Source organism: Podarcis filfolensis, assembly GCF_964270895.1.
Source record: "Podarcis filfolensis genome assembly, chromosome: 5".
NCBI classification, from domain to species: Eukaryota; Metazoa; Chordata; class Lepidosauria; order Squamata; family Lacertidae; genus Podarcis; species Podarcis filfolensis.
Window position 1 is genome coordinate 86,380,170 of NC_139608.1, and position 12,784 is coordinate 86,392,953.

Here is a 12,784-nt window from a genome sequence, read left to right on the forward strand (position 1 = left end):
TTATTTACATGTGTGCATCCCCATCCGATTGGCAACAAGGCTATTGCACCATAAATGAACAAACGCTTGTCTGTCTCTGGAGGCTTCAGAATAACGCCAGCGTAAAGTGGAAAATGGCCAAGAAGCCTAATTCTAGGGCCTTACACGCCTATAGAGCCAGGTCTTTCAGGTAGCACTCATCGAATCATTTACATCAACCCTAGGTCTTGGGGTCTGATTTGTGCCTGCATTTTTAAATGCTCCACCAATCTGTACCCCATGATCCTCCCCCTAGGCTATGGATTTGAACGTAGCAGATTTGGATGAGAGTCATCCACCCGTTTAGCTGCAGGCCCAGCTGATTATGATGACTTTGCGATGAAAGGGGGTGAATTTGCTACCCAGACAGCACCCACATGTGGGTGACAATCACACATGCTCCAGGTATGTGCAGTCGCAGTCACCATACATGAAGATCTACAAGTCGTTTACATGCTTTGCCCTAAACAACCCATACATGAAATTCAAAACACGAAATAGGCATTGAATGGTGACTTGGGGCAAGGCTAACAGCAATTATAAAATGGTTTTCTTTCTGTTTTGGTTGCTGTCTCATTCCTTCCTGTCTACTAAAGGTTCTGGGTAACTCAAATGGCACCAGAGATAGAGAAATAACGAACACACAAATACCTACCTACCTTTTGTTGTTGTTGTTGTTGCTGTTATATTGCTCCTAAAAGCTTTGGAACCTGAGTGCTAAATCATCTCCATTCTGGGCAGCACAAACTGCACTGTAATCTAATTAATGCAATCTGCTACAGCCACCTTTGTATCTACAATTCCACATAGCGCATTCATGCCTGTGTATGAAATGTGCATGTGTACACTGTGACTTTGTTTGCAGGAGCTGAAACCTGAGCTTTCTCAAGCCACTGTAAGCTTCTCTTTCCCTTCATTTATTCAGGGCCCTTCAGATCTTGACAAATCTGTCACTCTAAATTTGCGAGAGATTATGGTGCTCTCCCTCGTACGGCGAGAGGTGATATATGATATCTGCTGCCCCTATTGATTGCCTGATCTGGTGGCAGAGGGCCGGCAAAATGAACTTGAAATGAACATCATGCCTCAACTCATTGTGCGTATAATACACTACTTAATCCCACATTTTTCAGCCGCTATGGAATTCAATTGATCAATCATGTCCCACTGATAGTTCTGTTCTGGGGGTTTTTCCCGCTCTACACACAAACTTAGGACAACAAATGCGACAGGCCCCCATACAAAGAGAGAAGGAGAGAGATGGAGGGAGAGGCAGCCCTACACACAATTATCTGGCTGCAAGCAAGTCTCTGGGAATCCAGTGGGGTTACTGCTGAGTAGACGAGTACAGGATTGCAGCCCCAAAGATCCAACAGACACGGGTGAGAAGATGAGACAGCAAGGAAGGCACGGATGCTGTTCATATTCCACGAGAAAGGAAATTCAGGTTCTACACAAAATAAATTTTCTGCATCAGAATACTAAAATTTATATTCTGCACTGAAAATAAATGATGCTAACCGAGGGAAGCCGGTGCAACACTCTGCAGCTCCCACCCTCTGTTAATGGATAAAGTGCTCGAGGCAGATCTATGAGGCATGGATTCAAATGCTTGGTTAGCCATGGTTTGAAGGCAAGCTTCCTATCTGTGCGCCGGAGCTGGGAGCATGGGAAAGCGAAGTTGAAAATTATGAATCCTAAGGGCCCGCAAAATGGCGAACCGTCAGATTCTGAATACTAATAAGCAGCCTTCTGTGGCACAAATCCATCCAGTTTAAATCCCGCCTGACAACTGTGACAATTGAGATTCTGTAGTGTCCCAGCTGAAGGGGATCCCGCTGATCTCACAGAATAAGAGATCTCCCCAACTACTTGTTTTAAAGTTGCCAGATTTCAAACCTTACACATTTTTTCCTTCCTCCAGTGTTTAGAGCTTCTCTAAGGGCTGAGGCCCATGGCATGTTTTCCAGCTGGCTTGGCCTGCTGTCTGAAACAGCAGAAAAGACTCCTGGCATATCAACGTCCTGGGGTCTACAACTGGCCCCAGTTCTGTTCCAGGCCTACCAGACGGTAACCAAACATATTCTGTGGCCGAGATCCTCACTATGTTGCACTTCGCGGAACGCATGAAGGTAAAGCAGCAGCATTTCTGGCAAGTGCAAACCAGCATGGCACTACTCAATTCCGGTCTTAAAAATTGTAAGCATAATGCTGGTAGTCAACAAAAGAGACTTGAAGACTCTCTCAAGGAAAATCTTTAAAAAATGCAGTATAAACACTGACAACTGGGAAACACTGCTAGCACTCCAATTGGATAACAGCCTTTACTAAAGGCGTCATGGGTTTTGAAAACACTTGAACTCAGGATGAAAGGGAGAAACGTGCTAAGAGGAAGGCATGCTTGGTCAACCCTCAGAATGATCAATTACCACCCAGAAACCTATGTCCCCACTGTGGAAGGACGTGTGGATCCAGAATTGGCCTCCACAGTCACTTACGGACTTGTGTTTATGGAAGACAATCTTACTCAGCTACAAGTGATCGCCAAAGAAGAAGAAGAAGACCCACCAACATTTCTCCAATGAAAGTAGGAACGTCCTGTTTCATACCCTCCAACATTTCTCCAGTGAAAATAGGGACGTCCTAGGGAAAAGCGGGACAGTCTGGGATCCAAAAAGAGACCGGGATGGCTTCTGTAAATCCAGGACTGTCCCTGGAAAACAGGGACACTTGGAGGGTCTGAAACCAGCATGGTTCTACATTTAAACACTCTCCCCTGGGACTAGTGCAGCGCTTCAAAGGGAGAGATTTGTGAGTGGAAGTGGCCTGAGGGAGATCTTCAGCCAAGACAAACAGATATCACCACTCCAAAGCACTCCTTATTTTTTGAAATTAACCAGCTAATATAAGCCCCTGCTTGTCCCAAACTTTCCCTCTCCCTCTACCCCATTCTCTGTTGCTTCCTACCCCCACCATCGAAGCTCTTCCCCCCTCAGCTGTGCTCCTGTGTCCCAAAGCAGCCAAGGCCAGTCAGCGTCTTTCCGAGATATCCCCCTTGGGGGGCGGCTTTCACATCACTGCCAGTTGTTGCCGTTTCAAACTCAATTGTTCTCCTTGGTACTGAGGCAAATGGAGTCATTAATTACCTTCTATCGGCTGGGACGAGTTTAGAAAACGATCAATACACAGCGCTTGTCATTCACAGCAGCTAGCCCCAGTCTGCGCAGAAAGGCCCGGTCCCCCCCCCCACAACATGCCTTGGACCCAACAAGAGGCTGAACAACACCAGTGATTCAAATTCTAGGGACCCTTCCTCAAGCAAACTGTCCAAGGAGCAAGGGGGAAAGGGATTGTTGTCTCAATTTCCCATGTGACCGACCCCAGGACTGCCCCCAGAAAAATAGGCTTCCCACCTATTTTTTATCAACACATAAGAAGCAGCTTTACCTAGGTACCAAACCCCACAGAATGTGCTAAAGGGGCATGTACAATCACACACAGTTCCCCTGGCGCAGGTTCCTCTCAAATGCATGGCTCTCAGATTGTATGAGGCGCACCAGGCGTGCATACACTTCAACATTTCTCCAATGAAAATAGGGACATCCTACTCCATAATCGAAGGGATGTGGGTGGCGCTGTGGGTTAAACCACAGAGTCTAGGACTTGCCGGTCAGAAGGTTGGCGGTTCGAATCCCCGCAACTGGGTGAGCTTCCGTTGCTCGGTCCCTGCTCCTGCCAACCTAGCAGTTCGAAAGCACATCAAAGTGCAAGTAGATAAATAGATACCGCTCTGGCGGAAAGGTAAATGGCATTTCCGTGCGCTGCTCTGGTTCATCAGAAGCGGATTAGTCCTGCTGGCCACATGACCCGGAAGCTGTACGCCGGCTCCCTCGGCCAATAAAGCGAGATGAGCGCCGCAACCCCAGAGTCAGTCACGACTGGACCTAATGGTCAGGGGTCCCTTTACCTGTACACTCCATAATTACAATAATAATAATTTTATTAATTATACCCTGCCCATCTGATTGGGCTGCCCCAGCCACTCTGGGCAGCTTCCAACATATATAAAAACATAACAAAACATTAAACATTAAAAAAAGCTTCCCTCTACCGTGGCACCTTGGGTTACAAACGCTTCGGGTTACAGACTCTGCTAACCCGGAAGTAGTACCTCGGGTTAAGAACTTTACCTCAGGATGAGAACAGAAATCGCGTGGTGGTGGCACAGCGGCAGGCCGCATTAGCTAAAGTGGTACCTCAGGTTAAGAACAGTTTCAGGTTAAGAACGGACCTCCAGAACAAATTGAGTTCTCAACCAGAGGTACCACTGTACAGGGCTGCCTTCAGATGTCTTCTAAAGATTATATAGTCACTTATCTCCTTGGCTTGGGGGTTGCATAACTTAATATCCTCCAACATTTCTCTGATGAAAATAGGGACAGCCTAAGGAAAAGCGTGACATTCCAGGATCAAATCAGAAACCAGGATGGTTTCTGAAAATCCGGGACTGTCCCTTGAAAATAGGGACACTTGGAGGGTCTGTGAAAGGTCTACCATTTGCTTTAAACTGGTGGGGGTAATCTGATTGCTGTCTCAGTCAACAGGGAGGAAGGGGGGGAAAGGATTTTACTTCCTACTCTACAGTTGTGGCTTCTTAATGATTTTTTGCCTTCTGCAAAATGCAAGCAAAAATGTTCATCCTTTTTTTTGAGGATCAAATGACCTCAGAAAACCCAGGGGAGAATCCGAAACCCCCTTTGGAAACGACAAGGTTGGTGCTGATGAGGAAGATCCTTTGTTGGAATTATCCAACTCTTCACGAGCTTTTAAAAATTATTTTTGAAGGCACGATTCACAATGTAGACTAGAAATATGTACAGCTATGCGCCCAGGATCGAGGGTGTCATTCACGGAGGATATAAATGTCAAATATTCCCCAAATTGGAACGCACGCCCTGCATCCACTGATAAGGATTTGATCAGCAGCTGGCGGTGCAAACCTCTGCATGTCTACTCAAAAGTAAGCCCCATGGTCTTCAATGAGGCTTTTATTCCCTAGTAAGTGTTTTTAGGCTTTCTTTTGGGGGATTGGCGCATTTTCCACGGTCCGTGGATAAATAAATGCGTACTTAATGAAGCACATGAAATAATGCAAATATGAGCTTGACAAAAGGAGAGCGGCACCATGTAATGAAGTGTATAAGCATCTCCATGAAGATCGTTTGTAAATAATACGCAGACTGGCTATATGTTAAAGACTGCAGAATGAATCTGCAAACTCAGTACAAGGAGTATTTAAAAAAAGCGCCTGAGGTATGGCTGGCTGGCACAAGGCAGTAAGTTCCTCAGGGGAGCCGCACCAGAGAAGGAAGTTACAGAATACCAAATGAGAGCCTACTGGCTTCCAAGATCACCTCATCCAGATCTTGGTTGACCTGAAACACTTCAATTTTTTGGCCTGCCATAGCACCACAGAAACCTGACTGGCAGTTCTCTCTAGAGAGAGAAAGGTGATGACACCTCACTGCAGTTTAAGGAGAGATAAATTTGAATTGAGTTCAACTTTTATTTCTTTAATCGGATTGCAGCTTTTTGAACTCAGAATGCCAAGTTTCGACTGAAAATTGAGGCAGGTGAATTCCAATTTTGACGGAGAAGTTTATGAACCTGCAGCTTGAGCCTCGCTGAGAGTCACCCCAGCAGGGCCCGATTCTGCCGTTGCCCTACAGCTGTGGAATAATCTTCCTGACAATGCACCACGTTGGAAGAGTTCAGTCAGCAATGTAAAATCTTCTTTAAAAGTGTTTAGGGACTAAGATGAAGCGTTCTTATTGAAATGGATGTTTTGTTTTGTTTTTAACTTGCTGTTTTGTTCTGTTTATGAATTTTGTAGGCCCCTTCTTATGATTCCAAGAGTCTATGAAACTTGGCGTCATCAACACCACACTTGAAACAACCGAGCTATCCTGAAACTAATGAAACAAACAAATGAATGAATAATAAATTCAAAACTATGTTTAGCTTGTAACATATTGGGTCATGCGAAGGACACCTGGCTTGGTGTGTATGGGAAGGTGGGGGGGGGAATGTTCAGTAAAGTAAGATACAGAGCAGAATACTAAGCTGACAAGCCCCTCCACACCAAAAGTGATCCAACTTATTTCAGGGTTGCTCCTCTGTACGCTTGCATACATTTTGTCCCGAAGTCGTAGAACAGGCCTGGCTGCCTTTCATGAATTTGGGGCACAATTCCACCTGAAAGTTCTCCCACATCAGCCTTTTTCGTGTAATACAGTCAAACCTTGGTTGTCAAACACAATCCATTCCGGAAGCCCATTCGGCTTCCGAAATGTTCAACAACTGAGGCACGGCTTCCGAATGGTTGCAGGAGCCGGTGGCTTCTGAAGGATGCAGGATGTTCAGCTTCCGAAAAACGTTCAAAAACCAGAGCATTTACTTCCGGGTTTTCGGCGTTCGGGAGCCGGAACGTTCCAAAAAGGAGGTGTTTGGGAGCAGAGGTTTGACTGTACAGTGGTACCTCGGGTTACATACGCTTCAGGTTACATATGCTTCAGGTTACAGACTCCGCTAACCCAGAAATAGTGCTTCAGGTTAAGAACTTTGCTTCAGGATGAGAACAGAAATCGTGCTCTGGCAGCACGGTGGCAGCAGGAGGCCCCATTAGCTAAAGTGGTGCTTCAGGTTAAGAACAGTTTCAGGTTAAGAACGGACCTCCAGAACGAATTAAGTACTTAACCTGAGGTACCACTGTAATGATAAAAGTTTTTTAAAAAATCAGAAGCATTTTTACTTGGTATTATAGGTCAGGACATTAATAGGCAAGATGTTAAATTGTTTTAATATGCAACAACTGCGGCAAGAGTATTGTTAGCCCAGAAATGGAAACAAGAAGTAATTCTGACAAAAGAAGAATGGCAGACAAAATTAATGGACTATGCAGAATTGGACAAAATGACAGGAAGGATTCGAAACCTGCGGGACCAGAGCTTTACAGAAGATCGGAAGAAGTAGATGAATTATTTGAAGAGCAACTGTAATCAGCAAATTACGCTAGTAGGACTAAGCGGAAATATACGAAGGGTTACAAAGTAGAAAAAGATAGAGATATTGGTTATGAGTTTGAAATGTAATAGGGAAGATAAGAAATGCATACTGAGAGATTAGATTGGAAAATTTCCAGACAGGATTGATGGAAGTCAAAAAATTGAATAAGATGTAAAAGTATGTTTAATTACTGTCGAAAATGATATGTTCAAAAAACTAATAAAAAATCATATATATATATATATATATATATATATATATATATATATATATATATAAAATCATTTTATTATTTGTACCCAGCCACTCTGAGCCGCTTCCAACCTCTATAAAAACATAATTAAAACATTAAGAGCTGGTGTGCTTCCTTTCCTGCCCATAAGATAGGTAAAGGGGTAAAGGGACCCCTGACCATTAGATCCAGTCGTGACGGACTCGGGTTGCGGCGCTCATCTCACTTTATTGGCCAAGGGAGCCGGCGTACAGCATGTGGCCAGCATGACTAAGCCGCTTCTGGCAAACCAGAGCAGCGCACGGAAACGCCTTTTTAGCTTCTCGCCGGAGCAGTACCTATTTATCTACTTGCACTTTGACGTGCTTTCGAACTGCTAGGTTGGCAGGAGCAGGGACCGAGCAACGGGAGCTCACCCCGTCGCGGGGATTTGAACCGCCGACCTTCTGATCGGCAAGTCCTAGGCTCTGTGGTTTAACCCACAGTGCCACCCGCGTCCCTGCCCATAAGATACACAGTGGTATATTGCCGGCCAATGAACGAGAATGCTCCTCTGTCCCACGCCCCACAAAGCTTTCTTCCCCAGTAGTAGCAGCAGCAGGAGAATCAGCAAAGCTGTTTGCCTTTGCCACCTGCAGTAAAATAGGCTCACCCCCTAGGCGTCCATCAAGGTGGAGCTCTGTTGAAAGGAACAGGCATCCCCTGGGGTCAATCGCCCCGCAGGCTTTAGGGTGGAATCCTGTCTGGCTTCCCGGCCCCATTTGTGGCGGTAGGGCCAGCCTCCTGCAGCATCCATCCTCTACCAAAACAGAAGATTTCGTTAGCTTAAAGGACACAAGCGTGGCAAAAGAAAAAAAAAAGGGGGGGGGGAGAGAAGGGTGGGTGGGGAAAGGGAGAAAGAAAAAAAAGAGATTACCTTGCATGCAGTTCCTAACTATGCTTGTTTAGAGAAACTGCTTGCATTTATGAAGGCTTTGGTGCGGAAAGCTGGGTTGCAAATGACTGCATCGGAACGACAGTAAAAGCCATTAATTTCCTGTTATGTTATCCGGTGTTGGGGGCTTTATTAATTTAATTTTACACTGTCGAACAACAGCGAGCGCTGACACCACCACACTCAGAGGGCTCTCTCTCCCCCCCCCCTTCATAGCTGCGCTGGCCTGACATGCAAATCAACGCTATTATGGGAACCAATGAAGTCTAAGGGGGCTGGCAAAACGCAGCCGTCCCTCCTCCCATGAAACTCACCAGTTGTTTACACACACACACACACACACACACACACACACACACGGCCAGAAGCAGCCATAATGCACTCAGCCAGCCTCACTATTGTCACACCCTCACTGCCTCCTTACTGCCTTGGCCTCCTCTTCTCCCAAATTTGCTCTGCTCTGCGCAACGCCTGCCTGCTTTCAAAAAGCTCTCTTCTCTCCCATCTAACCTACCACTCCAAATAACAAAATAAAATAATAATAATAATAATAATAATAATTTATTATTTATACCCCGCCCATCTGGCTGAGTTTCCCCAGCCACTCTGGGCAGCTTCCAATCAAATTTTAAAAACAAAACAGCATTAAAGATTAAAAACTTCCCTAAACAGGGCTGCCTTCAGATGTCTTTTAAAGAGAAGATAGCTGCTTATTTCCTTCACATCAGGTGGGAGGGCTTCCACAGGGCGGGCGCCACTACCGAGAAGGCCCTCTGTCTGGTTCCCTATAACCTCACTTCTCGCAATGAGGGAACCGCCAAAAGGATCTCAGTGTCTGGGCTGAACGATGGGGGTGGAGACGCTCCTTCAGGTATACAGGTATACAAATCTGCCGCCGCCCCCCGCCACATCCTTCAATTTACTGCACAACTTCATCTCTTCCAGACTACCCATTCATTTCAAAATGCTTTTTCTGAATCATCCGCATCCCAGCAGCAAGAAGGTGATGGCACCTGCCTCCTTCTTGGTGTGACACATGCCCTCCTTACAGAGTCCTCGTCTGTGATATGTATGCAAAAGAATTTGAACACCTATGGGAAATGCTAAAAAGGTCTCTTTGTTTTTGGCATAATCAAAGTTACGTGGTGCTTTGCAGAAAGGCTGGTTCATTTGTGCACTGCTGTTTAGGAGATGTCTTCTTAGTGTAAATATTGCTTAAGGACGACGAGGCAGGAAGACAAACCCAGCGTAGGACAAAATGCAGTCGTATCATTTGCTGTTATGATGCAACCTAGGATTTTCCTTGGAAAGTTTCCATGACTGGCCCACATATGCAAAAGTATGAAGTCAGACATTCAAGTTTCCCTGGGTATCCCATGAAGTGGAATTTCACTAGCTCAGATAACAATACTTTGCATATGATGTGAAACCTGTTCCAAAGAGGGCAAATGTGTGCGTTCACATGAATTAGGGAGCAATCCTCTTTCTGGAAAACATTTTGGCAGAACATGCTCTTGAGAAAGCACTCTGCTTGTTCATTGGGAGTTTGGGCATTAAATGAAATGGTTGCATTCTGTCCTTCACTGTGTTGCCTTCTTCCTGGCCTCTGGATCTCCCCTCTCTGCCCCTGGAACTTTGACTGCATTTTATATTGGGGACTTCTCTTATATAATGCAACTTACACAAGTTCATATCCCTATTCTTCCCATTATAGAACCAAAACTGCTACCAGCCCCAAGCTCCATGTTTTGCACATCAATATTGCAGGTAAGAACGCCTCTTTGCATATAGCATACCCTCAAGTCCACTGATAGTGGTTTCTCCCACTGTTGCAACCCATTGATCTCTCTCACTCTCATTCTCTGTCATCGACTCCCTTCTCCTTATGTTAATTTCCATCACATTGGGAGGCATCTTTTTGAGATGATCAGGGCTTCAGCATATACATGGTCAGTGGCAATCTCACCCCCTCAACACACACAACACCTGGGACTCAGCTCCATTAGTAAAAAAAAAAAAAAAAAAAAAGTGTTTTGAATGCGTTATAGACATGCAACACCAGATGGCGCTGTAAAGCAAAAAAAATTCTTTAGCAATTTTCCATAGCGGTTCTTTTTATAATGATTTAATTTCTGACTTATTTATAGCGTTTTTTCCCCTGTGTGTAGATCTACCCCTGGACTATTCATCCCTCCTCCCCCAGAAGAGGAAGGCAAGTATTCTCTGGGCTTATACTTTCCCAAACCCATTGATGTGGGACCTACATCAATACACACACATATTTCTCTCTCTCACACACTCTTTCACACACACACACACACACACACACACACACACACACTTATGTGTGTTATCTGGTTCTCCTACGACCAGTACATATTTCATCTGCACATTTCATTCAGTCATTAAACAGATATATTTTAAAATGAAATGCCTGTTGAATACACTTTGTTGGGAGTTTGTTTGAGTGTGGGGGTGCACAGAACCACAGACCCGCTAGCTGCACCAGTAGAAATTCCTTCCTACAGCTACAAGCTGAGATATCCCACCAAATAATAATAATAATTATTATTATTATTATTATTATTATTATTATTATTATTATTATTATCCCGCCCATCTGGCTGGGTTTCCCCAGCCGCTCTGGGCGGCTCCCAACAGAATATTAAAAACATGATAAAACATCAAACATTTAAAACTTCCCTAAACAGGGCTGCCTTCAGATGTCTTCTAAACATTAGATAGTTGTTTATTTCTTTGACATCAAATCCCACACCCTCAATCTTCGCCAAAGGCCTGAAACACATCAGGGCCAATTTTACATAACCACTTTTGGGGTTTATTTCCCCTAAAAGAAGAGTCGTCTTTTGTCTGCTTGGACAGAACATGGCTGTATTTTGGATCAGTTGCATGCGTAGGTTCTTGACCATTCGTCATAAGAGAAGCTTCTAGCAGTCACGCAATGAGTTTTCACACATTCAGCCTAGGCAAGTAAAATGTTTGCCCAACTGGAACAAGTGCAGCCGAAATGAATTTGCTCCCCAAAAAGCATCCTCAAAGTCCACACGCACCCATTGGGATGCTGTGCATTCTGCCCTGCGAAAGCTTGCGTGCATTGGCTACCTTAATGTGGCAAATGATAAAATTTTATTTCCGTAATTTATATCGCACAGCTGGTGTTTTGAAGTGTTTGATCAGCGGCGAACAGCTGTATTTAATATTTGGCAACCGACCCGCAATGGCATATCACAGTGGTTTTGACATTTCAACCTTTAGGCAGCGTTTTCAGACGTTTGCTAAAGAACCTCTTTGTGCCTGCCAGACGGTTTGCAGGCATATTCGAGGCGGGTGCACAGCCAGTTTGCACAAGCCAATGTTAGGCTTCATCATCGCCCATTATTCCCTACGTGCATGTCCTAAAACAAATCCATCACTCCTCAGAAGCTGCTCATTGCAGATGGAGATCTTAAGCAGTAGGCAAGCTGCTTTTCAACTCTTCTAACCAAGAAGCCCTGACAAATCTCCAAAGGACTCACGGGTAAATTATGCACGATAGTTATTTGATGGTTCATTTGCAACACTATTTGACGTTAGGTAGTGTCGCGCAGAACCAAAACTGACATGCCTGCTGTGGAAAACCTCCTAGGCTAAGATCTCCATGATAGGCTTGCCTAGTGATATGTCTCTGGCCCCCATGATACCCTAGGAGTGTTTTAAAACAGCTGATGTCATTTGATAGGTAACATTCAATGGCAATTAGTATTTTACAGCTGGCATCTTGTGGGATTTCACATTTGGAGTTTTCCGAAACAAACAAAAGCCTAATTTAACCCTTAATCAGCTTTTTAAAATAATAATAATAATAATAATAATAATAATAATAATAATAATAATAATTTATTTATACCCTGCCCATCTGGCTGGGTTTCCCCAGCCACTCTGGGCGGCTTCCAACAAAACACTAAAATACAATAACCTATTAAACATAAAAAGCTTCCCTAAACAGGGCTGCCTTTAGATGTCTTCTAAAAGTTTGGTAGTTATTTTTCTCTTTATTTTTCTCTCCCACATCTGGTGGGAGGGCATTCCACAGGGCGGGGGCCACTACCGAGAAGGCCCTCTGCCTGGTTCCCTGTAACTTGGCTTCTCGCAGCAAGGGAACCGCCAGAAGGCCCTCGGCACTGGACCTCAGTGTCCGGGCAGAATGATGGAGGTGGAGATGCTCCTTCAGGTATACTGGACCGAGGCTGTTTAGGGCTTTAAAGGTCAGCACCAACACTTGGAATTGTGCTCGGAAACATACTGGGAGCCAGTGTAGGTCTTTCAAGATGGGCGTTATATGGTCTCGGTGGCCGCTCCCAGTCACCAGTCTAGCTGCCGCATTCTGGATTAGTTGTAGTTTCCGGGTCACTTTCAAAGGTAGCCCCACATAGAGCGCATTGCAGTAGTCCAAGTGAGAGATAACCAAATAGTTTATTGAGCTGATCCTCTGGGAATCATTGTTCAGATAGGATAAAGGTAAAGGTAAAGGGACC

General features: G+C 44.8%; 1 protein-coding gene across 18 annotated transcripts in view; it reads right to left on the reverse strand.

Moving 5' to 3' along the window:
* PAX2 (paired box 2) overlaps positions 1-12,784 on the reverse strand; it is a 153,959-nt gene that overhangs the window by 40,695 nt on the left and 100,480 nt on the right. For 6 of the 18 annotated variants that reach the window (XM_083615740.1, XM_083615738.1, XM_083615751.1 and 3 more), the window contains one exon: positions 7,968-8,114. The exons of the other annotated variants lie outside the window; for them this stretch is intronic. In XM_083615740.1, coding sequence (XP_083471866.1) covers positions 7,968-8,114 — 147 coding nt within the window. The remainder of the gene's footprint in view (positions 1-7,967; positions 8,115-12,784) is intronic. 18 annotated transcript variants of the gene reach the window in all.